Genomic DNA, 27,567 nt, shown 5'->3' with positions numbered 1-27,567 from the left:
TTAAGACTGAGTTGACCTAGGGGAGGCCCAGGAACGGTTCAGTTAATTGTCACTGGTGATGGCCATGAGCGGGAATCGAACTGAGGTGGCATGGCGAATTTAAACCTCGTGTTTATCAATAGATGGTGTGCAATGTTGATGCTGTACATGCCCCACACATGATAGGTCACTAATTCAACATCACACACTTGTATTTGGCACTGCGTGTTCTACAGCACAGGACTATCAATAGTTAAACCAGGAACTATTGATCGGCTGCTGCGAGGCTACGTGGTGGGTATAACAGAGGCCAGTGCGGCTACATCCATTGTTGTACTGTACGCCGATGCTCCCACGTGAATGTGTTCCTTGCTTTCGCCAAACCGCGCTGACGAGCGTGATGAAGTATGTTCGAAATAACCGCCTTGACCCGCAGCGGATTGACAAACATACCGTTCATTTACTGTTACGCGTTAAACTTAATTTAGGCTGAGGTCATGGGCCACTGGCAGGACAGCTCCTTTGCAACACACATCATCAACATCATCACAATCATTCAATAGAGGTCCGTTAAATTGGTAACACGTTGAGAGTGAGCGCCAGTGTGCTAACCGAAGCGCCTCCACGCTGCCCCTATACAACTGTCACTCGTCAAAGTTGTCACCTTGGAGCAGTGTTCTTATTCTTAGGTTTTTTCGGTAAAGTCACGTAGGTAAAATTTTAAAATTAATAAAAGTAAAATAAAAATAAAATAAAAATCACGACGTTTCGGAGGCAACACAAGCTTCCACCTGAAGACGGAAGCTTGTGTTGCCTCCGAAACGTCGTGATTTTTATTTTATTTTAATTTTACTTTTATTAATTTTTATTATTTTTTACCTACGTGACTTCACCGAAAAAACCTAAGAGTATGAATCCTTGCAGTCACGAAAGCTTCAAATCTAGAATTAATACACAACGCGTGACAACACCACCCCCATCATCATCATCAGCGTGCTGCTCATGTCAAACCCTCAACGGTTTCAAATGTTGTGGCGGCCTCTCACACTGACGATGTCTTATCGGCGAAAGTGGGACCCCCCCCCCCCCTCTGAAAATTAGTCAAGAACACTGGCCGAGAAGGGACACTGCATCGGAGATGAAAGCGCAGACCCTGCAATAGCTCGCTCAAATCGCAGCTGGAGGAAGTGGCCTCAAGAGGACTGCTTAGCATCTTGGCAGGTGACTCATCGTTTTAAATGTATTCATGACAAAACAACACGCACCAAACGACTCATTATGCAACTTGAACAACTTGTATTGCTGACGCTACTGCGTTGGCAGTGGTGCACGTCAACAACAACGCATTCGTCAATGACAACACCGGGTGTGGAGCCTTAACATAAATACTATAGATTATAGTAGGCGACATGTCCCTTCTTGATAGCACGACATTATGTGAATAATAATCGTGATCACGTGAATAACGATGTGCCTCACCCACACATCATCTTGTAAATGACGCGTGTTTTTTTTTCTCCTCCTGGGAGGCTTCCTGATTGGTCGCTGGAGCTTTGTGGGTGTGACTACACCGGGCCTGACTCCGCCCCCTTGCGCTAGCCACGCCCCTAACCACGCCCCCTAGCTATGGCCACGCCCCTAACTCCACCCCCCAGCTGATCTCGATGATTTCCGCATCAGAAGGAGCCAGGTTCTTGAGTGCCGGCGTGAGAAGTCGTCGTCTTCGTCGTCGCCGCCGCTGGCTTCCACAGCGACAATCTTCGTGGTACGTACCAACTCTGGCACGCGCTCACCCCTGTGTGTGTACTACACTCGCCTGCGGGTGTGTGTGTGTAAGGATCGTCGAGTTTGTGTGAAAAAGAATAAAGCTGATGTTACAGGCGGGAGAATATATGTATTTGCTGTAAGGCCAACAAAGACCCCCCCCCCTCTATAGCCTTATGAGACTGTTGGGGCAAGTGTTGTTAAGCAGTAACACCTGTAAAGGCCGGCACGGCACACGAGGGGGTGGGTGGTCAACACCACGCCCGGCCGACTTTGCGTAACACCAGTGGTGATGTTTTACAAACCGCACCAGACATTTTTTTTAGGCTGAGACGACCTAGGGGTTGCCCGGGACCAGTTCAAATACTCGTGTCACAGTTATTCTTGATCCTGAGCGGGAATGTAACTCAGCTCGCCGGCTTCGTAGCGCAGTTGCGCTAACCACTGCGCCACCGTTCCCCATTGTGCTGATACAAAGACGCGCACACACACACACAAAGGCGGGAATCGTGTACGGTGGTAATGTACTAACTAGATGATTGACTTGACACGTGCTGATTGTGGGGTGTGTAGCAGTGCAGAGGTTACCACTGTTGGGGCAAGCGTGCGACTTGCCAGTTTGTTCATTAGTATTTGCCAACTACCCTTCAATTACATTAACGCGTGCGTGTGTGTGGCACGGGCTCGAGAAGAGATGGAATGATGTGGTACGAGAGGATATGGAGCTGAGTGGACTTGCCAATAATTGGTAGCAGCGGTGTCAAGATCGGCCTCTGTGGAGGGAGGAGGAGGCTCGTGAAGGACGCTGCTACTGGGCTGTTTGTTGGAGGCAGTCGCTTTCCAGCTATAACGGAGAGCAGAGGAGCGACGCTCACAACAACGAGCGGAATCCCGGGCGGCTAAATCGAAGCAAGTTGGCAAAGTATGGGGCACAGCTGGTGCATCGGCCAGTCATCTCAGTCAATCGGCCCATGGCACCTGGGTCTGACCCGTGACCTAACAGCGGACGTTCGATACAGCACGTGGCCTTAAAGTTCACCTCGCCTGGCACGAACGCCGTGGTGATGTCACCGCCACTTAGTGGCGAATTGCGGTTGTTGTTGTGGCAGTAGTGTCGTGGCTACTGCACTACAACACCTACCACGGCCAACATCAGTGGCGAATATCTGAAGCGGCTGTTGACCCTCCCCCACCCATGTAGGTTGACCCGAACCCCCCCCCGCCACCCACCCATGTAGGTTGACCCGAAACCACCCCCACCCACCCATGTAGGTTGACCCCCCCACCCATGTAGGTTGACCCGAACCCCCCCCCCCACCCATGTAGGTTGACCCGAACCCCCCCCCACCCATGTAGGTTGACCCCCCCACCCACCCACCCATGTAGGTTGACCCGAAACCACCCCCACCCACCCATGTAGGTTGACCCGAAACCCCCCCCCCACCCATGTAGATTGACCCGAAACCACCCCACCCACCCATGTAGGTTGACCCGAAACCCCCCCCCCACCCACCCATGTAGGTTGACCCGGCCCCCCCCTCACCCATGTAGGTTGACTGAACGTAATAGCAACCGTGGGGCTCGATTATTTAATTGTTAGATGACCACTTGTTTTTAAATTGCCATTTGAATACCGTAAACGTCGTTACACGTTTAGTTACAATTGAGGTACCGTACCAGACAAATCCTTCAATAATGAAAAGTTGTTACGAAACAAACGTATTTATATCAAACATAACATTATTAAAATGTTGCTGGCACAATGTTCAGGTTTGTGGGAAATGTTGTTCCTGTGACGACAAAAACAGGGTTCAAACCTCCCTCAACCCCCCCCTCACCCCCCCCTCACCCCCCAGTAATCATGCCAACGTCATGCCAACGTCATGCCAACGTTAGCGCGTGGCGGGGGCGTTGGATCGACGCGGGCACAATCGCCACAATATCCAGAGAAAGAATTTAACTTGCCATGATTTTTTCGGAGGCAAACTGCTTGGTAATGCTGTTGAGTTTAACACGTAGTAGGCTTTCGTGACCAATATTATCCACAATAGAGGTTGTTTTGGGTTAAATCGCGTAAATATGAATGTGTCGTTAAACCCGCCACCACCCAACACAGCAAATTAGTAAAGTTTGTCACGTAAACAGAACGTGGCCAATTCGTCACTAGTACAGCACACCGGTTGTGTGTTGGAGAGCAAATACACAACAATTACTCAAATTGTAAATGTTGTAAATGTTGTGGCTTGGCTCTCCAACACACCGGTGTGCTGTACTAGTGACGAATTGGCCACGTTCTGTTTACGTGACAACCCTTACTAGTTGGCTGTGTCGGGTGGTGGCAGGTTTAACGACACAGTTATATTTACACGATCTAACCCAAAAAATACTCTATTGTGGATGATGCTGTTGAGCCAGCAGCGGTGCCACAAGCACAACCAATAATGCAACTCACAAGAACAACCAAATACTTCGACAACAGGTATGGCTGTTTGTTTTATACAGTACGTCTGAGGTAAGAAAGAAGAAGTTCGCAAAATTAAATGTGGAACTGACCACAGGGTCGATATGGAGATCATCATCATCCCTCATCCACAGTTAGCGCTTGAACGTGTAACGGTACACGCTCTATCTGCTGCTGCACTCACGAATGGTGTTCCTTCATCCGTCTAGCAATGCGTTCCGTCATTTACTGAACGGAAATAGATTTTTTCTTTGTACAGGAACGAAACCAGAGTGAGAACTTCAGCTATGATGACTCTGTCGGTCATCACCTCCTCCCCACCTTTGCCCCCCTCCACCCACCCACACACAAATACAAATATTTCCCTATAGCCTTATCAGACTATTGGGACAAGTGCTGTTAGCGAGCACCTATGAAGGCCCACACGGCTCACGAGGGGGTGAATGGCCAACACCACGCCCGGCCGCCTTTGTCTCACCAGTGGTGATGTTTTACACACCACACCAGGTACTCATTTGGGGCTGAGTCGACCTAGGTGAGGCCCAGGACCCATTCAGATAATCGTCATTTGTGTTGGCCATGAGCGGGAATCGAACTCTGGTCACCAAGTTCGTAGTGCAGTGCGCTAACCGCAACACCACCGCTCCCCAACCGTAGGGCGCTGATGTGACGAGATGTTAACTACCTTACCTGGTGTACAGGAGCTCGTGGGTTCAATCCTGGAGTTTGCGTGTCTCTCTCTTTCTCTCTCCCCGCGGTCGTGTGGATTTTTATCCGGGTCCTCCGGTTTTTCCTTCCATATTTAGAATCACTATCACGCATTCAGAGTATTTGGCTGCTATACATTTCCACGTGATGATAAGCCACTTTGTTGAGCCATCATTCACGGCCCAGTTCGCTTGTGAAAAAAGAGCCGTATAGCTCGGTGGGACGTTACCTGGTAAATCAACACATTGTCCTGCTGCGGAGGAAGCTGGTAGGAACGTTGGGTTGCTCGGTCAATGGCCAGGGTCAACGGCGGCGTGGTGTATTCCGCAAATATGGCCAACTGTGAGGGCGGGCACAAGCCGGCGTGAGTAGGTTAAACGTTGAGTTTTATAAGGGCACCACGGGGTAACCAGCCCCTCCCCACCCAGCCCCACCCCTCCCACCCTCCACCCAGCCCCACCCCTCCCACCCTCCACCCAGCCCCACCCTCCCCTCCTAGCCCCCTCCCCACCCAGCCCCTCTCCACCCTCCCCATCCTCCCCATCCAGCCCCTCCCCACCAGCCCCTCCTCCCCACCCAGCCCCTCACTCCCCACCCAGCCCCTCCCTGCACGACGCACGGACACAATAATCCCCTGTGGGCTGGTGTAACCAGGAGGTTCCTACCAGTAAAATAGTGTCATAGTGTGAATAGACGTGGGAGCATACGACTGATGTTGCTGTCCCTCAGCAGCCTAGTACTTACTACGACTGTACCAACAACAACAAGACTCTAGTAAATTTCGATTTAAAGCTTTCGTGACTGCAGGGATTCATCTTCTTCGTTCTTTCGGTAAAGTCACGTAGAATTATTTCCATTCTACGTGACTTTACCGAAAGAACCAAGAAGAAGACTCTAGTATATTTACACTGAGACATATTTTACCAGTGGCAACATATAGTAGTAGGTTTTTACTTTTGGCGTCATCTGGTCCAACACCAATGGAGACTAGGCTCTAAGAAAAGCTGTCTCGGGTGTGGACCAATCAACTTCAAGGACAGTGCATATCATTATCAGAGTTGTTTCTTTTTGTTTGCATTTTGACTGCTTGTGTCGTGGTTATTGCAAACATGATGTCTTGTATAAAGGTGTCAGTTTTGTACCAGTTTAAAGGGTAAAACCCTACTACTAAGACTCTAGTAAGTGCGTGGTGGTGGTCACCCATCCAAGCTGTCTCGATCACTGCTTGAGCTTCTGAGAAGTGACGAGGTCGGACACATTTTGAGCGATTTGACGATCGGCTTTTATGGCAACATAATTTGGGTTGACGGTCGTAACAGCCCACGACCGCGTTGTTTACAACTGGTTTCAGCGATTTCAGTCCAGTTAGCGAGTTCATACGCACACACATAGACAGTGCGTGTGTTTATGTACTCTGCTGATGGCAAGAGTAGCGATACATGACCAAATACGGCGGCAAAGCAGCGGATTATTGAATCTATCTGCGCGGTGTTTGAAATGCGGTTTGTGGGGTTTCTTCTCACCGGCGTGGTGAAGTATGGTCAAAACACCCCCCCCCCCGCATGACCGGCATCTGCCTGGGGGAGTTGGACCTTCATCCAGTAGGGGATTCACAAAGGCGCTGATTATTTAATTCTTTTTTTTTTGTAACCTTAACTTTTGAAATGTACTGTACAGCACTTAAACTGAAACATTGATAGTTTCATTATTAATATAAAGCTGAAGAAATGCGATTCGAGAAAACAACAGAGACCCCCCCACCCCCCCTCTTACCATGCAGCCTACACAGGTTGGTGGGGCAAGTGTTGTAGTTAGTAGCGACCATTCAGGCGGGGCAACTACGCTTAACACAAGTGGGGGGGGGGGGGGGGGTGTCACCTTTGTCTCCCCAAAGCTGATTTTTTTAATCCTCTTTGGTTCTTTCGGTAAAGTCACGTGGGTAGAAATAAAATCAAACAAATCGCGACGTTTCGATCGCAACAACACAAGCAACCTTCATCAGGTGGGACAACCACAGCAAGACACATGCTGAAGTAGGGGAGAGAGCTGCCGTGGCAAGAGGTTATATAGGTAAGAGAAAGGGGGGAGGGGCAAGGTGGGAGAGAGGGGGGGGGTAGGGGGGGTAGGGGGGAGAGAGAGAGGGGGGGGCAAGGGGGGAGAGAGGGGGGGGGGCAAGGGGGGAGAGAGAGGGGGGGCAGGGGGGAGAGAGAGAGGGGGGGTAGGAGAAGGGGGGAGACAGAGAGGGGGGGGGAGAGGGGGGGGTAGGGGCAAGGGGGGAGAGAGAGGGGGGAAGGGGGGAGAGAAAGAGGGGGGGGGGGTAAGGGGGGAGAGAGAGGGGGGGGCAAGGGGGGAGAGAGAGAGGGGGGGTAGGAGAAGGGGGGAGACAGAGAGGGGGGGGGAGAGGGGGGGGTAGGGGCAAGGGGGGAGAGAGGGGGGGGTAGGGGCAAGGGGGGAGAGAGAGGGGGGGAAGGGGGGAGAGAGAGAGGGGGGGGGTAAGGGGGGAGAGAGAGGGGGGGGTAGGAGAAGGGGGGAGACAGAGAGGGGGGGGGAGAGGGGGGGGTAGGGGCAAGGGGGGAGAGAGAGGGGGGAAGGGGGGAGAGAAAGAGGGGGGGGGTAAGGGGGGGAGAGAGAGGGGGGGGCAAGGGGGGAGAGAGAGAGGGGGGGTAGGAGAAGGGGGGTAGGAGAAGGGGGGAGACAGAGAGGGGAGAGAGAGAGGTGGGGGGGGGGGGTAGGGGAAGGGGGGAGAGAGAGAGGGGGGAAGGGGGGGAGAGAGAGAGGGGGGGGGGAGTGGGGGGAGAGAGAGGGGGGGGGAGAGGGGGGGGTAGGGGCAAGGGGGGAGAGAGAGGGGGGAAGGGGGGAGAGAAAGAGGGGGGGGGGTAAAGGGGGAGAGAGAGGGGGGGGCAGGGGGGAGAGAGAGAGGGGGGGGTAGGAGAAGGGGGGAGACAGAGAGGGGGGGGGTAGGGGCAAGGGGGGAGAGAGGGGGGGGTAGGGGCAAGGGGGGAGAGAGAGGGGGGAAGGGGGGAGAGAGAGAGGGGGGGGCAAGGGGGGAGAGAGGGGGGGGCAGGGGGGAGAGAGAGAGGGGGGGTAGGAGAAGGGGGGAGACAGAGAGGGGGGGGGGAGAGGGGGGGGGTAGGGGCAAGGGGGGAGAGAGAGGGGGGGGGGCAAGGGGGGAGAGAGAGGGGGGAAGGGGAGAGAGAGGGGGGGGCAAGGGGGGAGAGAGAGGGGGGGGGGTAGGAGAAGGGGGGAGACAGAGAGGGGGGGGGAGAGGGGGGCAGAGGTGGGACAAAGTCATTGTTATGCAAGTCCAAGTCGAGTCGCAAGTCATCAAATTCATGACTCGAGTCTGACTCGAGTCCAAGTCACATGACTCGAGTCCACACCTCTGGAGGGGGGGGTAGGGGCAAGGGGGGAGAGAGAGAGGGGGGGTAGGAGAAGGGGGGAGACAGAGAGGGGGGGGGGCAAGGGGGGAGAGAGAGTGGGGGGGCTGCTTGACTTTACCGAAATAACCAAAGAGTATAGATTCCTGCAGTCACGAAAGCTTCAAATCTAGACTTCAAATCTAGACTTCAAATCTAGACTGATTCTTATTTGTTTTACTTACACCGCACCGGGACCCCATTTAAGTCTGATTCTACCAATGGGGAATGGGGGGCGTGATCTTCCTCAGACAAGTTCAGATGGTTAACACCACTGATGTTGGCCGTGTGAGTGCCAGGGCCGGTTAGACACGAGCACGCAAACAGCACGTGACGGCTGCTCGAAGCTGGTGGTGGTGATGGTGGTGGTGATGATGATGATGGTGGTGGTGATGATGGTGGTGATGGTGGTGGTGATGATGATGATGATGGTGGTGGTGATGGTGGTGGTGATGGTGGTGCTGCTGGTGGTGGTGGTGATGATATAATCGCGGCGGCGGTGGCATTTGTTCTTAGCTGCAGCCCCGCCCTGCCCCACCACCCACCACCCCTCCACTGGACTGAGTCGGCGTTTCTCTGTGTGTTGTGTTTGTCCCCTTGGTGTGCTGTATGTGTGTGCGTGTGATTTATCTTTGTGTGTTGCAGGTGTGTGCGTGTGTGTTTTGTATGTGCTGAGTGTACGTGCGGTGTGTTTTTTCCGGGGGTTCTGGGTGTGTGCTGTGTGCTGCATGTGTGTGTTGTCGTGTGTGTGATTCCCGCTCACGGCAAACACCAGTGACGATTATCTGAACCGGTCCTGGGCCTCCCCTAGGTCGACTCAGCCTCAAATGAGTACCAGGTGCGATGTGTAAACATCGCGGCTAGAGAGACAAAGGCGGCCGGGCGTGGGGTTGGCCACCCACCCCCTCGTGTGTGCCGTGCCGGCCTTTATAGGTGCTCGCTAACAGCACTTGCCCCGAAAGTCCGTTAAGGCTATACAGGGGATCTTTATCTTTGTGTGTGGGGAGTGGTAGTGTAGCGGTTGGCGTGCTGCACTACGAACCCAGGGTCCCGAGTTTGATTCCCGCTTACGGCGACCAACACCAGTTAACGATTATCTGAAACGGTCCGAGGCCTCCCCTAGGTCGACTCATCCTCAAATTAGTAACTGGTGCGGTTTGTAAACATCGCCAATAGGGAAACAAAGGCGGCCGGGCGATGTGTTGGCCACCCACCCCCTCGTGTTCCCTACCGGCCTTCATAGGTGCTCGCTAACAGCACTTGCCTCAACAGTCTGTTAAGGCTATCTGGGGGATCTTTGTCTTGGGGTGGTGGTAGGGTCGCGGTTAGCGCACTGCACTATGAACCTGGCGCCCCGAGTCAAAATTCCCACGACCGTGACCATCTTAAATGGTTATTATCTGAATTGGGCCTGGGATTCTTTCTCGAGGTCGACTCAGCCATAAATGAGTGGTGCCTGGGGCGGTGTGACCATCGACACTGGGGGAGACAAAGGCGTGTTGGTGCTGGCCACACCCCCTAGTGCTGTGCCGGCCTTCGTAGGTGCTCGCTCGCAGCACTTGCCCCAACGGCCTGTGAATGCTTCATGGGGAATCTTTCTAGCTTTCGTTACCAAATACTGTCCGGAAGGCCCAAAAACGTTAAGCGGGCCAGCGAACAAACGGCACCATCAAACTTGTAATCTAGGTAAGTGGTAATGACACGTCTCTTGAAAAAACAACATCTCTTTGAATTGGGCAAGGTTACGAAAACTTCGGTGGGGGGGGGGTGTGGGAAAGAGATGATGGGAGAGGGAATTCGCAAATGATGGAGTAGATAAAGGATTTTTTTTGGTTGGAGCACGTAAAGACAAATGGGTTGTTAAGCCACACGGCCAGTTAGTAAGGTTTGTCACGTAAAACGAAATGTGCCAATTCGTTACGACTTGAGCACACCGGAGTGTTGGAGTATAAACCCACAACATTTATATGACAAAAAAACCCTTTATAATTACGAATAATATTGGTCGCAAAAACGCCTCTGCGTTAAATGTTAGAGTGAGGAAAGTAGCGGGACGAGGAAGTGCGCGAGAGCGTTTCACATCGGTGCGCCAAATTGTCTCGCCACGGTCTCGCGGCCGCGAATTCGCTCGCCCGTGACAAATGTCTGGCGTGCGCGATTTGTGCGATTCAGCAATGGCCGGGTCTGCGTGTGAACTTGTACAACCCAGTGCCACTCGTTATCACCGTATTCACCACACTTGAAACGATTCCGCTTGTCGAAGCATTTTTCAGCCGTGCGTTGCGTCGACACAAATTAATATACCCCCCCTCCCCCCCGCCGATTCATTAAAAAACCATCCGCCCACTTCACAAGCCCACACTGACGAGTGCGGTGAAGTATGGTCAAACAACTCCCATGAATCATCATTAGACCTCCTTTGCCAGTACCAAAATATAATAATAGGGGTTTTCCCCTTTTTTCTGACAACAAAACTGAAACCTTTTTACAAAGAATTATGTCTGCATTAACCACAATACCTGCAGTCAAATGCAAACAAAAAACACACTCTGATAAGATATGCATTATCCTTGAAACTAATTGGTCTCTTCAACACTTTGCTCTTGCCACAGTCGTCGACTCAAGCGTCACGGTGAGCGGCGATTGCGAAACGAAACGGAACCTGGGGCTCGCGTGACAAAATTTTGTCCCCTCGTGGCAAAATTGACATTTTCTTTTGCAGGCCCGTGTACCGGACAGGCGCGACTCCGTCCACTGTCCTCCGCCAACCGCCGCTGCCTCCTGTTCGCGCGGCCCGTCTCATTTCTCTCGTCCTCCAGAGTCCTCCGCGTGTCGCGTTCGGCACGTTTGCCGTACCCTCCTCCGCTCGCGATCCTCTCGTCCACGGCCCAACGCAGCCTGCACTGGGCCCGTTGCTTTATGTTGAAACCAAAGGTCAATTCGTTGTTCGTATATTACGTACGTACGTACGTAGAACTTCGCACCATACGTATGCAACCGTGCTAATCGGAGGGTGCGCCACCGCCGGCAGAAAATACCTCGCACTGCCAGAGTGAGCGCTAGAGAAAAAAACCTCTCCAAGGAGGTATTTTGGCCTACTCTTCCACGCTTAAATAGCGTCGATAAGGTTACACCGGTTGTCAAAGCAAAGTCGACGTTGATGAGGCTGGGCGCACGCAACGGGCAGTGACGGTACGCGCCGTACGGACTCCACGCGCCACAGCCGAAGGACGGTGATTTCCGTTGCGCTTCTCTGCAACCCACTTAAGAGGCATCGTTTGAAAAGCGTTCGGCTCGCAAAGGGGGAGGTCCTAGAGTGGCTTCTGTTATTTATATGTAACGTAAATATATATATGTATATTTTTAATCGCTACTGTTGTCAACGCGGTGCCGTCGATGGCGCCTTAATTAGCCACTTACTCGAATTGACAACCAACCGCTGCTGCCCAAAGCCACTGCTGGTAACCCAATTCAAATAGAGCAGCTGTCAAGAGGCGAGGAGTTAAATAACAGAGGGGTTGTTCGTTGTTGGGGAGTAGATTTACAATCGTGGGATTGAAAGTCGCCCGGGAAGGCGTTCGTACAACGCGCCGTCAACGACAAAAAAATCCACAAACAACGAGGCGAGGCGGCGACATCGCAGCAACGCCCACGCCAGGCTAGGTGCACTTTGAGGCTCGAAACAAGAAAAGAAAAAAACAACCGACGTGACCCTAAGCCCAGCGCCGCTGCACTTGACCCCTCAAGGTAGCGCTGCTAACACCGCGTCACATCCTCCTCCTCCTACGCGGCGGCCGCCCGCCCGCCCTCGTTAACCCCGACCAACCCGGCGATCGTCGACCGCGATGGCCGGTGGCGGCGAGGTGCCGGGGCGAGCGTGGGACCCTGACGCCGGGGCCTCTTGGTGGGCGGCGTCGGCGGCGGCGCTGGGCACCGCCGGGCCCAACGCCAGCGAGTGCCACCTGGCGCAAGCGCTCAAGGTGGTGTGCGCCAACGGCTCCATCGCGTGGATCTCCACCGTGTTCGGGGAGTGCGCGAGCAACGGGCGCGACGTCGCCAGCGTCGTGCTCGGGCTGCTCTCCCTGCTCTGCTTCCTCTTCGCCTCCATGCCGTGAGTTACGTGCGTACGTACGCGTCGACTCAAATTGAGTATCCGGTGCGGGTGTGTAAACGTCGCCACTGGGGAGACAAAGGCGGCCGGGCGCGGTGCTGGGCACCCACCCCCTCGTGCGCCGTGCCGGCCTTATTAGGTATTCGCTAACAGCACTTGCCCCAGCTGTCGGTCGTGCGTGCACGGCTGCCCACTTAACTCCGGTCGAAAATCCAGTGTGGCCCCATCGTAAGCCTTTTGGGCGAAATAAAATAATTTACCCAGAAGTGTTGACAAACCCATCCTCTGAACCTGTCAGCGCTGTACCACGCAGAAAAAAAGTAGCCGTCTGTGCCGTGCGGGCAGCAAAGGACGGCGCGGGAAAAGCTATTGTTGTGCCGTACTCCTACGCTCCCACATCTGCACACCCTGGGGTGAGACGGCGTGGCATAGTTTGTTCAAATAACTCACTCTCAAATTTCGATTTAAAGCTTTCGTGACTGCAGGGATTCATCTTCTTGGTTCTTTCGGTAAAGTCACGTAGAATGGAAGTAATGAAAATAAAACATAATAAAATAATTCTCACGACGTTTCGGCCACAACGCAAGCAGGAAGGCTGCTTGCGTTGTGGCCGAAACGTCGTGAGAATGATTTTATAATGTTTTATTTTTATTATTTTATTATTTCCATTCTACGTGACTTTACCGAAAGAACCAAGAAGAACTCACTCTCACTCAATCCACATGTGCGTGGGGTAGGCTCTCATCTAACAAAGTGCCTGCCAGTGTATCATCTACGAACACGGATCAGAGTATCCGCCCCGGCGGAGTCCCACTGTTTCCGCGTGGGTGTGTGTGCGTGCGCACGGCACAGTAGGGGGGGCATGGGTGATGCCAGTCATCTCAGTCAGTCAACCCATGGCACCTGCAGGGTCTGTCCCGTGACCTACTGCCAGCAGCGAGCCTTTGATACTTCACGCGGCCTCGGGAGTGCACCTGGCCTGGCACAAGTGCTGCGGTGGCGTCACCGCCGCTTAGTGGCGAATGACTGCTGCTGTTGTTGTTGTTGTTTGGTGCGAATGCCTGTTTACAGGCAGCTGTACGAGTCGTATCGGACGGGACGAGCCGACGAGGCCCTCTCCATCTGGTTCCTCCTGTGTTGGCTCTTGGGCGACACCTCCAATCTCATTGGCTGCTTCCTGGCCAATCAGCTCTCGCTGCAGGTCAGCGCATTAACACACAAAAATATAACTACAGTAGAGTAAGGAATAAAAAGCCATGCATACGCCTGGAATTTAGCCAATTTAAAAAAAATCCCATTTAGCACTTTTTTTATCGTCAAGTTTTGGACAATCCTTCGATCAATTTGTTCAGTTTTTCGCGAAAAGCAACACAACATTTTAAACAAAAATGTAATTAGTATTGGATTATCTTGACCAGTTAGCGCATCCATAATAGAGGTTTTTTGGGTTAGATCGCGTAAGTATAAATGTGTCGTTAAACCCGCCACCACCCGACACAGCCAACTATTAAGGTTTGTCACGTAAACAGAACGTGTCAATTCGTCACTAGTACAGCACACCGGTGTGTTGGAGAACAAAGCCACAACATTTACAATCTGAGGACGACGTTTTGGTTTGTGGAGAAATCCTCCTGTTTCGTTCTTTAAATAGAGGGGCAGATGTGATAACGTCACTTGTGAGCCCTTCACGTGCGAAGTGGGTGGGGGGATTAAAGAATAATATAAATTATAATGGGTGTCCATTACCGCGTGCCCTCGTTACGTACAGATCAGAGGTCGCAAACGGGTTTTGATTCCTTACCCGTACCCGTACCCGGCCGCACCAGGGTCGCAATCGCGTACCCGTACCCTACCCGATACCCGGCTACTCCTACCCGGCCGGGTATCGGGTAGGGTACGGGTATCGGGTACCCGATTGCGACCTCTGGGATGAAGCCACGTTGCAGGCGCGGGTGGGTTGATTCTAGGAACTTGAATTGTGAGAAGAGACAAGACGTTGGGAAATGAGTGACAAACGGTTACTCACCAGTGACTCACGGTCTACCCATACCCGTACCCGGCCGCACCAGGGTCGCAAACGGGTACCCGTACCCAGCCGGGTACGGGTAGCCGGGTAATGGGTAGGGTACGGGTATCGGGTACCCGGTTGCGTCCTCTGGTACAGATGGAGAGAAACCAATGCATTAATGATATCTGCCTTACAAAGTGTTAAAATCTAGGCTCGTAACTACGTGGTGATTTGTGGCCATTAATTAATTTTTATTTTTTTACGTGGGTTTCTCTCTGGGTCCGCAGAGTTCACTCCACACGAAGCCAAACTCGAGCACGTGGAATTAGCCAAACATCCCCCAAAGCTTCTGTAACATAATCTCGAGTCTCCTTTGAGTCCTTCCCATGTGAACGAAGGATGTATCAATACATTAACTACACTGGTCAACACACTTTTTCTGCCATAAGGTTTTCCAACGGTTATAAGGTAATTTTTGGGTGCTGATTCCAAATCTGGCATCAGTTTTTGTCTATCACATCAGGTTTTTGAGATATCAAATATTGCATTTTCAATAAAAGCTGCGGAAGAAAAATATTAAATAAATGTGGATATCTACATAAAATTATATTATAAACACACCATCCTAAAAATACAGCACCATATTTTAACACTAAAGCAGTCACTGACTCGCAACAACTTGCAATCATAAGTGACAGAGTTAATTTCGGGTAAAATCAATGAAAATGGGGTATGCCGATAGCACACAAAAATGAGATGTGATAGAGCAAATCTGATCAGATTTGGAATCAGCACCCTGAAATTAGTCTAGGACAGCTGCAAAAGTCCAGGCCAGAAAAAAATGTTTTTTTTTGTTGACCAGTATAATAGAGGTTTCGCCGGTAATTACAACTAGCTTCATCAGGCGACAGCCAGATTTGTGTCGTTCCTTATATAGTGGCGTAGATGTGGTGACCACGCTTCTGCGCTCTTGCGCAAAATAGGGGGGGGGGGGGTTAGTGAGTCCTATGATCTTGTCCTTCCTGTCTATTTTGTGTATTAAAATAGCCGTACCAACAGTAATTCCTTTGAGGTATGGTGGTGCCCTTTATAGGCATGCATTTAAATAATGCAGCACTAAGGCGGTAGCTATCCCAACGGTTAAAATTTTCTATATCAATTTCGATAGATTCTCTAATTAGTCTTGGCCAGTAGTAGCTAGTTTTGCACAGAACTTCAACATTATCAAAATGAAGTGAGTGTCCTTGTTGGCACGCGTGTTCTGCTACTGCTGAACACACTCTAACCCAAAAAGCCTCTTATGGATGATATTGGTCACGAAAGCCTACGTGTTAAACTATCAATACATTATTTAACGTACATACCCACGTATACGGAGCTGTGAAATCATCCCATATGCAGGTGCTTAAGTGGATTATTACAATCCACGGGTGGATCTTGAGATGTGCCGGCAGATTGGGGAGGCTGTCATCCAGCAGTGGATTGACCATGGCTAGTGATGATGATGTGAAATTAATTCAAAAGTTGGGGCGTCCCAGTTCCCACCATCGAGGTTATAAGGTAGTTCCCAGTAAACATACAAATGTTGGGGCAACGTCGGTGTGTGGTTGGAACCGTTGGGTCAACGTCCGGACCAACGTGGACTGTGTTTACAGACGTACACCATGCCTCTCACCCTCCCGCCTTCACCAACTCGCACTGACCAGCGTTGCGAAGTATGGTCAAATTACCCCCCCTCCCCACTAAAGCCAACGCAGGCGTGGGGAAGGCCCTCTGTCGTAGCGGTGGGTCGAGTCTGACGAGCCCGTGGTGTTGTGCCCTGCGTGTTTAACAGAAGTACACCGCCATCTACTACGTCTGCATGGACATGGTGATGATCCTCCAGTACCTCTACTACAAGCGACGCAACCAAGGCCTGAGTAAGTGAACGCTACGCGGCTCAGCGATGGAGCCACGGCGCCCTCGACGATGCAGCCGAGTTCACGCGCGGAACGATCCAGCCGCAGCATATACGCGCGACGATGCAACCGCAGCATACGCGCAACAATCCCAAGCGACGACATGCCCAAGCGGTAATGCGTTTTGCAGCTTGTTGCAGAGGTTCGCAGTTATAACCCGAGTGGCCGCCCTAGTTAATGTTAACCCACAGTAAACGGGTGTTGGTGGATCGCACTAATGTTGCGAAACCCCCTTGCTGTGGGCGTCAGAGAGGTACCAGACCCTGGCTTGCCGATTAGCACGGTTGGCTACGTACGGTGCAAAAGAAGTTCAACGTACATTGCCAGGAGAAGGCGGTAAAGTACGGACTCTCATGTCATGTCCTTTCCGTTCGGGGGAAGAGTTGCCCTATCGCGTGCGTGAGTTGTCTCCGGGTCCTTCGGGTTCCGCCAACATGTTTAAACGCTCATTCATTGAACGTATTTGCCATGCACAAGAATAAAATTGGCTAAATACGTTCCAATAAACATAGGACCGCAGAGCTCAGGCATTCGTTGGTTCCTCGGCGATTGCGAGGTGCAATTTACGCGAACGGACGACGCTAGTTATAAAAACTAACATCATTGAGTCAGAATATTTATACTGGAGGAATCCTATGAGCTTGAAAGCTCTTTATAAATCCTTTATATTAAGTTCGCTTGCTTGCTTAGGACCGTGCAAATCTTTCGGTCGTTTTTTAACCCACTTCCCGTGATCCAATCGAGCTGACATTTTCCACACAGACTCGTTGTGCGTGACAATTAATGTTCGTGAAAAATATTTTCCAAAATGTTACACTTTTTAGGACAAAAATATTATATTTAATTACCAATTGCTTAATGGTGCAATGCAATCATCTGACTCATAGGTGGCAGCCATCTCAAGCCAGAGGACGAGAGGACTCTAGCCGCCACGCATATAAAGGATTTATAGTGAAAAACTTTGTTTTTACGGGTTATACTTTTCACAGATGTCCGAGTAGTAAGTACCACATGCACTGGAATTGGGGGGGGGCCCACATATCTTTAAGCCGCCCAAGAGCCCAGATGGATATTATTTGTTTTTGGCTGTCCGATTAATGTCGTGGGCGTGTTTTTCCTGTCGATGTCATCCGCCAGCTTCCCTGAGCGTGAATGCGATGGGCGTGGCCTGCGTCCTGGGAGGCACGGGATTGGTCGGTCTGCTCGGACGTTCGCCCAGTCAGGCGCTGGCGACGGGCCGCTTGGGGAGAAGCCTGCTGTCGTCAAAGTCGTACGTGGACGTACGTACCCACGCACGAACGCACGTGCCAACATGCATGCATGTGCCAGCACGCACATGCGTGTTAACACAAATATCCCCCGTATAGCCTTAACAGACTGTAGGGGCAAGTGCTGTTAGCGAGCACCTATGAAGGCCGGAACGGCACACGAGGGGGTGGGTGGCCAGCACCACTCCCGATCACCTTTGTCTCCCCAGTGGCGATGTCTTTACACAGCCCACCAGGTACTCATTTGAGGCCGAGTCGACCTAGGGGTGGCCCAGGACCGGTTCAGATAATCGTCACTGGTGTTGGCCGTGAGGGGGAATCAAACCCGGGTCGCCAGGTTCATGGCGCAGCGCGCTAACCGCTACACTACACACACACAGATGCGCGTGCGTGAACGTAGCCTTAAATGAGCACCCGGTGCGGTATGTAAACATCGGCACTGGCGAGACAAAGGCGGCTGGGCGTGGCGCTGGCCACCCACCCCCCACGTGTGCCATGTCGGCCTTCATAGGTGCTGCTACTCGTCTGTGCGAGCCTACTCGGTGGGGGGTGAATCGTCGTCTTTGTGTGTGTGTGTGCGTGAGCAGCCCGAGATCGCCATCGGCTACGCGTCGGGTTCCATCTCCTGCCTCTTCTACCTGGGATCTCGCCTGCCACAGATCCACAAAAACGTAAGCGAGCGGTGTGCTTCGGAGTTCCGCGCACGCCACCACGTGACGCTACCACACACGCTGCCACGCGACACCACCACGTACACCACTACGCACACCACTACGCACATCACCACGTGACGCTACCACACACACTGCCACGCGACACCACCACGTGACACCACCACGCACACCACTACGCACACCACTACGCACATCACCACGTGACACCACCACGCACACCACCACGTGTCGCTACCACGCACACCACCACGCACGCCACCACGTGACACCACCACGCACACCACCACGCACACCATCACGTGACACCACCACGCACACCACCACGCACACCACCACGTGTCGCTACCACGCACGCCACCACGTGACACCACCACGCACACCATCACGTGACACCACCACGCACACCACCACGCACACCACCACCACGCACACCACCACGTGTCGCTACCACGCACGCCACCACGCACGCCACCAAGTGACACCACCACGCGACACCACCACGCACACCACCACGCACACCATCACGTGACACCACCACGCACACCACCACCACGCACACCACCACGTGTCGCTACCACACACGCCACCACGCACGCCGCCACGCACGCCACGTTTCACAACATCCGCGTGATCCGCCAACCCTCGTTTCTGTCTCCGCCATGCTGGATTACGTAACCACCACCACTGCCACCACCCGGCAAAATTCATCCCCGGCGATCGGTTCGTCGCCCTCCATGCCGTTCCCCCCACTGCCCCCCCCCCCCCCACCGCCCCACCCCCACACCCCCCCGTGCGTGCAGTACAAGCGGCACTCCACGCAGGGCGTGTCGTACATGCTGTTCGCGCTGACCGTGTTGGGCAACCTGACGTACGGGCTCAGCGTGCTGCTCAAGAACCCGGACGAGGGCGACACGCAGGGCTGCTACTTCCTGCGCCACCTGCCCTGGCTCGTGGGCAGCCTGGGCACGCTCAGCCTCGACACTTGCGTATCCTCGCTGCGATCGAGCGCGCGGAAAACCGTTGCCGTGTGCTTTTTTTGTCATGGGGGGAGATTCTTCCGGCACCCCCACCGCCGCCGCCCTCACCCCCCTTACCTCACCGATCTCACCTCACCGATCTCATCGAGGAGCGTAAACCGTCGCGCGAACTCCAGTCGTACTTGCAGCGGCGGCGGTGGCGGCTTTTGGCTGCGATGACAGTCACACCGCGTTCAGATGCGCTTCTGCGTCCGTCTGGGACACTCTTGCTTCCAATAGCTAGTGGGAAGCCACTTTCTGTAGAACTGCTTTTTGTGTTGAGTTTGTTGTGCTTTCCTCGCACCTCCGATTAGCACGGTTGGCTAAGTACGGTGCGAAAGAAGTTCATCGTACATACGTACATACGTACATAGACGCGGAGCGGAGACGCGACGCGATCTACGCAGAAGGCTCTCTGCGGTACTTTTGATGCCAGAACTGTAATTCTGTCCGCCGGTTCAAGTTCATTTTGGCAACCCAGTCCAATGAAGCCAGGGCGGTGAAGCTGCGGTGGCCACTGCTGGATGAGCGATTTGTTGTGATGCTGCAGAGTGGCGTTGACAGCCGTGAGCGGTACTCCAGCCCGCTGCCCATCACGCTCTCTCTTGATTTTCGTTAATAATTATTTAGCGAAATCGAGCGTCATTTTATCTCTGTAATAATTGCGACCGTGCGTTGAAACAAATGAGTAGCACTCGTCCTGCCCTCGACCTTCCCTCTCTCCCCATTATCCCCCCCCCCCGCCTTATCCCTACTCCCCTATCAATATAATAATTGTTCCACAGATGCATTGAGCCCTCACCGGTGGAGGGTTGATGGGCGCAATGACCTTGTGAACTCTGATCCTTGACCTTCGACCCTCAGATAACCATCCAGTTCATCAAGTACAGCAAGCCACAGCATGCCACGCGACACGACGAGCGGGAGCCGCTGATTGGCTGAGCCACGTCACATGGTGCGATGGGAAAAAAATGGATGACGAGAGAAGACGGAACTGAAAAAGAAATGGTTGTCATCGGTGCTTAAACTTATCCGTGTTGTCTTCGCAAGCTTTTATCATATTTACACATTTTATATGATTGTTGATGTTAATCATATGTCACATTCATCAAAAATCAGTGATTTGTTACTGAAATGAGCATTAAGGCGGTGTGCATGCCCTGTTTTTATAGCCCTGAGCCAGGGGTGGTAATTCCACATTCCTATGACGGTGGTGAGTATTTCCATTGAACAATCACTGTCGACTTCCCCCACAAAATGGTACTCGTTTTATCGACGCTGAAGGGATGATAGGCTCCCAACTAGGATTTGGACTGGATTGTGGCAAGGCTGATTCTTCAAGGACTAGCACCCATAATCGCTGTAGGCGCAAGATGACATGAGCACACCTGTAGTCACAATCCTCTTATAAGCAATGTATCCCTTACCTTACACTGGTGGCATGGGGGGGGGGAAGCAAAGGGTAACTTTTTAGATCAGTCTACTGGATATAAGCACACGTTTTATCTATAGTATTTGGCATGATTTTAAAGGGCATAATTGTAAGCATTATTTTTTTATAAAAAAATATAACGTACAGCCTATAGTCAATCCGAGACAAAGTCAGTCATGGTGGTTTTTACCATACTTCACCACAACTGTGAGTGTGCGGGTTGGTGAAAGGTGGGGTGGGCCGGTGACCTGGAATCGGTTCGGATTTTGCCCGCCGCCGATAAGCAGCCATCGCCAAGAATCGAACTCTCGGGTCGCCAGGTTCTTCGTGCGGTGTGCTCACCACGGCGTCACCGCTACCCCCCACCGTATTGTTCGACCGCAGAATAAAAGTTTTCCGCATGTACCCGGCGTTGCAATGCGCAATCACCGATTCGCGGGGAGCTTTCATTCACCGCGAGACCGCCGACGTAAATTGCAGCTGCAGAATAAATTTCGATTTAAAGCTTTCGTGACTGCAGGGATTCATCTTCTTGGTTCTTTCGGTAAAGTCACGTAGAATGGAAGTAGTAAAATAATAAAAATAAAACATAAAGTAATATAATATAGTAATAATAAAATAATATATTTTATTATGTTTTCCTTTTTTTATTTTATTATTTCCATTCCACGTGACTTTACCGAAAGAACCAAGAAGATGCTGCAGATTAGTGGGATGGCAAACCGGGAGTGGGCACCTCTTGGGAGTTGGAATGTAAATGTGCTCCGACAGAAGAGGGCACGTGCCGTTCGGTGAGGTAGTGGTTCTAGATTTGAAGCTTTCGTGACTGTAATGATTCATACTCTTAGCTCTTTCGGTAAAATTAATAAAAAATAAAAATTATTTTTATTATTTTATTTTGTATTAATTTTAATTTCATTTTTTACTTACGTGACTTTACCGAAAGAACTAAGAGTATGAGGTAGTGGTGTTTAGGTGTTAGAGTGCGCAGGCGGTTCAACTGCACCGGTGTCCACAGGCAAGGACCGGTGGCACAGGCAGGAGGGGCCCAGGCACCCCGGCCACGAAGAGGGCAGGAAATCGGCCCGGGGGTGGGGAGGGTGGGGAGGATGGGGAGGATGGTGCATTTAAACTAAAACTATAAACTGAGCCTTGTATCTTCAGGTGAAGACGATTGCTTGTGTTGCGATCGAAACGTCGTGATATTGTTTTGATAATTTTTTTCTATCTACGTGGCTTTACCGAGAGACCCAAAGAATATTCATTCCTGCAGTCACGAAAGCTTTCGGTCAAGATTTAAGCCTTGTGTATTAGCAGGTAAGGCCCACTGAGCGATATGGCTCTTTCTCAGAAGGGTCCTGGCTATCACAAACGTGGACATTTATAGCAGCCCAAATGCTCTAAACGCGTGACGTTGATTCTAAATGTGGAGAGAAAGACCCAGAGATCAAATCCACGCGACCACGGGGAGAACATGCCAACCTCCAAATATACAGACGTCGGGGTCAGGATCGCACCCACGACCTCCCGTATCACAGGCGAGGTAGTCAACATCTCGCAACCGCGGCGTCAGGGCCCATGCCAACCACGGCTACGCAACTGTGGCAGAGCGATGCCGCGCGAGACTTTCATCCGGCGACGTTCAAAACACCACGCTGCCCAGTTGACGTGCATCGCATTCGTTCGGCCAACAGATTCCAACCATGATAGAGATTCCAACCGCACGCCAGCGTCGGCCCCAACCACATTGGCGCAGTAACCGTAGAAATCCAAACCGGGCTGTGCCGCTCCCCCGCGTACCGGCGACGCTGGGTCCGGCCGCAACGGGGACGGCCGTTCAAATGACGATTGCGTCGTTGCTGCATCGTTGGCCCAACGTTGGCCCAACGTTGGCGTGCTTGCTGGGTTGGCGGTATCAATATAGTGCATGACAGCTTGGGTATATTCGCGAAGATGCGTTTGCGTGTTTTTTATTGTATTACGATCTTTCGATTTGAAGCTTTCGTGACTGCAGGGATTCATCTTCTCGGTTCTTTCGGTAAAGTCACGTAGAAGGGAAGTAATAAAATAATAAAAATAAAACATAATAGAATACAATTCTCACGACGTTTCGGCCACAACGCAAGCAGCCGTCCTCAGGTGAAGAACAAGGCTGTTGGAAAGACGCTGTCTTTTTATTATGTTTTATTTTTATTATTTTATTCCCTTCTACGTGACTTTACCGAAAGAACCAAGAAGATGTATTACGATCATCGCATTGGCGTCGGTGTCGCCAGGCCAAGCGGTGCCTTTGAGGTCTCTCGCGGCGCGACGACGCACCGCCCAGTGCGTTGGGAGAAAGGCCTGTGGAAGAAGATTACTCAGAACTGCTTCCGAGATCTTTTGTTCAGCGACCCTCTTTTATCTCTGCTGCACTCAGGATGCTGAGCACTTTTTTTTCCTCCACGAGACTCCGCGCTGTGGAGAGATGATTTTGTCGCGTGCCGATCCAACTGGAATTCTTGCCAAAATTCAGTGAAAACCAAATTTGTTTTAGTTTTGTGTGTGTGTGTGTCGTAGGCCTCTGCAAGGTAAGGTAAAAGGTAAAAGCAACGAGCCTACCTTTACCTTACCTTTTACCTTACCACAATACAATCACTCTACCCTTACCTTTTACCAAGGTAAGGTAAAAGGTCAAAAGCAACGAGCCAACCTTTACCCTTTTACACGGTAAAAATGGTAAATTACCTTACCTTGCCGAGGCCTAGTGTGTCGTGGGTGAACGCACCCCGACCGTGATAGGAACCTGGATTGGAAGCCCCCAGGGTGCTTGCCCAGTAAACGCGGAACGTTGGGCCAACGCTGGTCCAACGTTGTCATGTTTACTGGGTTGGCTTGTACCGGCTCGGTGTACCGATGTGAACTGCCCCACCGGGTCGGTGTGGGCTGCGGTAACCTCGTGCTGCGCAGGGATGGTTGCCACCGGGGGTGCCACCGGCTAACCGGACTTGCCGGAGCACAAATGCGAACGCGGTTGAGGTGTGGTGCCACGCAATCCTTGTCCTTAAAAAAACACACACAAGTATAAAGTTGTACTTGTAAAGCCACTCGCATTTCAAAACGGTTGGCTTGTTCGTTTCATATAGATACCGTTCAGTAGCCAGCAACTGTGGGCGGGTTGCGGTCCAACTTGTTGGTGCTGCGTGTGGGTTTTGCGATAAGTCGCGGTTTTAAATGGGGTGGAGGGGAATGTATTTAAACACATTCCTCCTGCGGAGGGAGCTGGTAGGAACGTTGGGTTGCTCGGTCAATGGCCAGGGTCAACGGCGGCGTGGTGTATTCCGTAAATATGGCCGACTGTGAGGGCGGGCACAAGCCGGCGTGAGTAGGTTAAACGTTGAGTTTTATAAGGGCACCACGGGGTGACCAGCCCCTCCCCACCCAGCCCCACCCCTCCCACCCCCGACCCAGCCCCTCCCCACCCAGCCCCTCCCTCCCCACCCAGCCCCTCCCTGCACGACGGACCGACATAATAATCCCCTGTGGGCTGCTGTAACCAGGAGGTTCCTACCAGTAAAACTCTTTCCGTAAATCCTCCTGCGTCCTTTTTTTCCTCGAGTTGCGTCGTCCAGGCGGAAGCGAAACGCCCGGGACGATCGGCGTCCCGACGACGTCACCGCGGTGCGAACCGGGTGGAGCGCCACGGGCAGCCGTGGCACCGACACGAAGCTTTCATCGTCGGCGGTCGCAACTCCGCCGGCACTAAACTTAACAATAGGAAACTCTGCAGATGTTTTTGGTTCTTTCGGTAAAGTCACGTAGAATGGAAATAATAAAATAATAAAAATAAAATAATATAAAAATATATTTTTTCCATTCTACCTGCCTTTACCGAAAGAACCAAGAAGATGAATCCCTGCAGTAACGAAAGCTTTAAATCGAAATTTAACTCGGCAGATGTTTTTGTATTTTACCAGGTAAGGCTCCACTGAGCTACGTAGCTCTTTTTCGGAAGCCACCTGCCCAGGATTGATTGATGGCTCAACGAGAAGGGGCTTATCACGTTGGACATTTATTGCAGCCAAATACTCTCAACGCGTGATGTTGATTCTAAGTGGAGAGAAAAACCGGAGGACCCGGATAAAAAAAACATGCGACCACGGGGAGAGAGACATGCAAACTCCAAATATACAGCAGCAGGTGTCAGGGTCGAGATCGAATCCACGATCTCCTGCATACCAGGCGAGGTAGTTAACATCTCGCCACCGTGATGATGATGAGAGAGAGAGACGCGCAAACTCCAAATATCGAGCAGGGGTCGGGATCGAATCCACGATCTCCTGCATACCAGGCGATGGAGTTAACATCTAGCCACCGTGATGATGATGAGAGAGAGAGACACGCAAACTCCAAATATCGACCAGGGGTCGGGATCGAATCCACGATCTCCTGCATACCAGGCGAGGTAGTTAACATCTCCTAGCCACCGTGGCACGACCCATCGTCTTGTTCGTCAAATCCACTTATCGGTGACCACCCCCCATCACCCGCGACGATCTCCCTGGATGTCTGCGCGCACCTTGCCGGTTGTCAGCCGCGCGTCCAAAGACGGAGCGAGAGAGTAAATGCGCGCCGTGCCATCTGGTCGCTGCTACAAATGCGGATCGGCAACAACAACAAAAATGACCAATAAAAAATTAACCCGTAAAAACAAAGATTTTCACTATAAATCCTTTATATGCGTGGCATCGGTTTTATTTTATTATTCATTTCGGTGTTTCTTGAGTAAGAGTTTCATTTTTATCACATTGATATTTTAAATTAAATATGAAAAAAAAATGTTTTCCTAAAAAGTGGAAAATTTAGGAAATTTTTTTTCACGAAAATAAATTGTCACGCACAACGAGTCTGTGTGCAAAATGTCAGCTCGATTGGATCACGGGAAGTGGGTTAAAAACGACCGAAAGATTTGCACGGTCGTAAGCGTGCAAGCAAGCAAGCAAGTGAACTTAATATAAAGGATTTAAAATAAGTATAACCCGTAAAAACCGAAGTTTTTCACTATAAATCCTTTATATGCGTGGCAGCGAACTTAATATAAAGGATTTAAAAATATATTCGCCTGTGGAGGACGCGGGGATCGATCCCGCGACCTTTGGCATTTGAAGCAAGGACACTACCAACTGCGCTACTCCGCCACGGCCTGTGGAGCAGGGGCGGTTTCTTCATTAGGGCGATTGGGCGACGCACCACCAATGTCATTCAACCACAGAGTCACGCTAACCGTCACTGTGCCTCTGGATATAGTCCAATCAGCGTCATGCTACGTTCTGTGGAGTACCGCCTCTTTTTGGGCGATTTCCCTCCAGCTGAGAATCGCCCCGAGTGGTCCCATAGACTTACATTCAAAGATGGGTTTTTTCGAACGGGGGCGCTGCAATGCATTCTCTATGGCTTCCGGGAGGGCTCGCCCTAACGTGCTTACGTCATCATACGTGCTTACGTCATCATACGTAAGCACGTTTCATCCAATAATATAATTTGTCGCCACCTAGTGGAATCTTTAATAAAATAAACTTGAGTGGTTTGTTTTAATAGTGAGTATAGAAACAAACAAGATGTATTGTAAGAGTCACTTTATTTTTCATTAATATTAAAGAAGTGAAGTTGCCTTTACATGCTTAAGCTGTTAATTTATCCATTGCATGGGTGGACCTTATCCTTATCAATCATCCAGACATTTGCCCCCCCTGAGAGATTTTGCAGGAGCCGCCACTGCTGTGGAGGGGTTACGCTCTGGGCTCTTACACTGTGCGTTCTATTTGAATATATGTAAAATAATTTTTTTTTGCCTAAAAAGTGTAAAATGTTGGGAATTTTTTTTCACGAACATTAATTGTCTCGCACAACGAGTCTGTGTGGAAAATGTCAGCTCGATTGGATCACGGGAAGTGGGTTAAAAAACGACCAAAAGATTTGCACGGTCGTAAGCAAGCAAGCACGCAAGCAAGCACGCAAGCAAGCAAGCGAACTTAATATAAAGGATTTAAAAAGGTGCATGTTTATTACAAGTTGTTGAGAGCTTGCTTGCTGGCGTGAGATAGTTGCAGGGAGAAAACACACTTATCCTCGCCAATAAAAAAAACTTCATCTGTCGTCAAGGATCATATGCGCTACTGCGGCTCTTTCGATAGGAATACCACTGGAGCTATATGCACTTTTAAATAATCTAGATTTAAAACGCAGTTCTTTAGAATTTCTTTAAGGTGTTTGGTTTGTTGCCCTTCCCTCCGCACCTCCGATTCGCACAGTTGGCTACGTACGGTGCGAAAGAAGTTCAGCATACAAAGACAAAGATACCCTGTATAGCCTTAACAGACTGTTGGGGCAAGTGCTGTTAGCACCTATGACGGCCGGCACGGCACACGAGGGTGTGGGTGGCCATCACCACGCCCGACCGCCTTTGTCTCCTCAGTGGCGATGATTTTACGCACCGCACCAGGTCCTCATTTGAGGATGAGTCGACCTAGGGGACGCCCAGGACCGGTTCATATAATCGTCACCGGTTGTTGGCCCTGAGCGGCGATCGAATTACCAGCGGAACGTCGTACCCAAATTGCAAATGTTGTGTATTTACTCTCCAGCACACCGTGTGCCGCAGTAGTAGTTGGGTGGTGGCGGGTTTAACAACACACATTCACGCGATCTTCCCAACCAGATTTAATTCTCACGGATTGCCACGAGGTGGCGGCATCTACCACGTGACCCGAGGCATGTGGTCCTTCAGAGCGAC

General features: G+C 51.4%; 1 protein-coding gene across 1 annotated transcript; it reads left to right on the top strand.

Annotated features, from left to right (window-relative positions):
• Nucleotides 1–1,606: 1,606 nt before the first annotated feature.
• SLC66A1 (solute carrier family 66 member 1) lies at nt 1,607–21,657 on the top strand. Its single transcript, XM_078873272.1, has 8 exons — nt 1,607–1,744; nt 11,051–12,439; nt 13,511–13,640; nt 16,282–16,366; nt 17,543–17,685; nt 18,261–18,344; nt 19,148–19,333; nt 20,228–21,657. The coding sequence occupies exons 2-8, from the start codon at nt 12,174–12,176 to the stop codon at nt 20,303–20,305; spliced, it is 972 nt and encodes a 323-aa protein (XP_078729398.1). The 5' UTR covers nt 1,607–1,744; nt 11,051–12,173; the 3' UTR covers nt 20,306–21,657.
• Nucleotides 21,658–27,567: the final 5,910 nt, after the last annotated feature.

The sequence above is a fragment of the Lampetra fluviatilis genome, chromosome 36 (genome assembly GCF_964198595.1).
Source record: "Lampetra fluviatilis chromosome 36, kcLamFluv1.1, whole genome shotgun sequence".
Classification (NCBI taxonomy): Eukaryota; Metazoa; Chordata; class Hyperoartia; order Petromyzontiformes; family Petromyzontidae; genus Lampetra; species Lampetra fluviatilis.
This window is presented reverse-complemented; position numbering and strand designations above follow the sequence as displayed.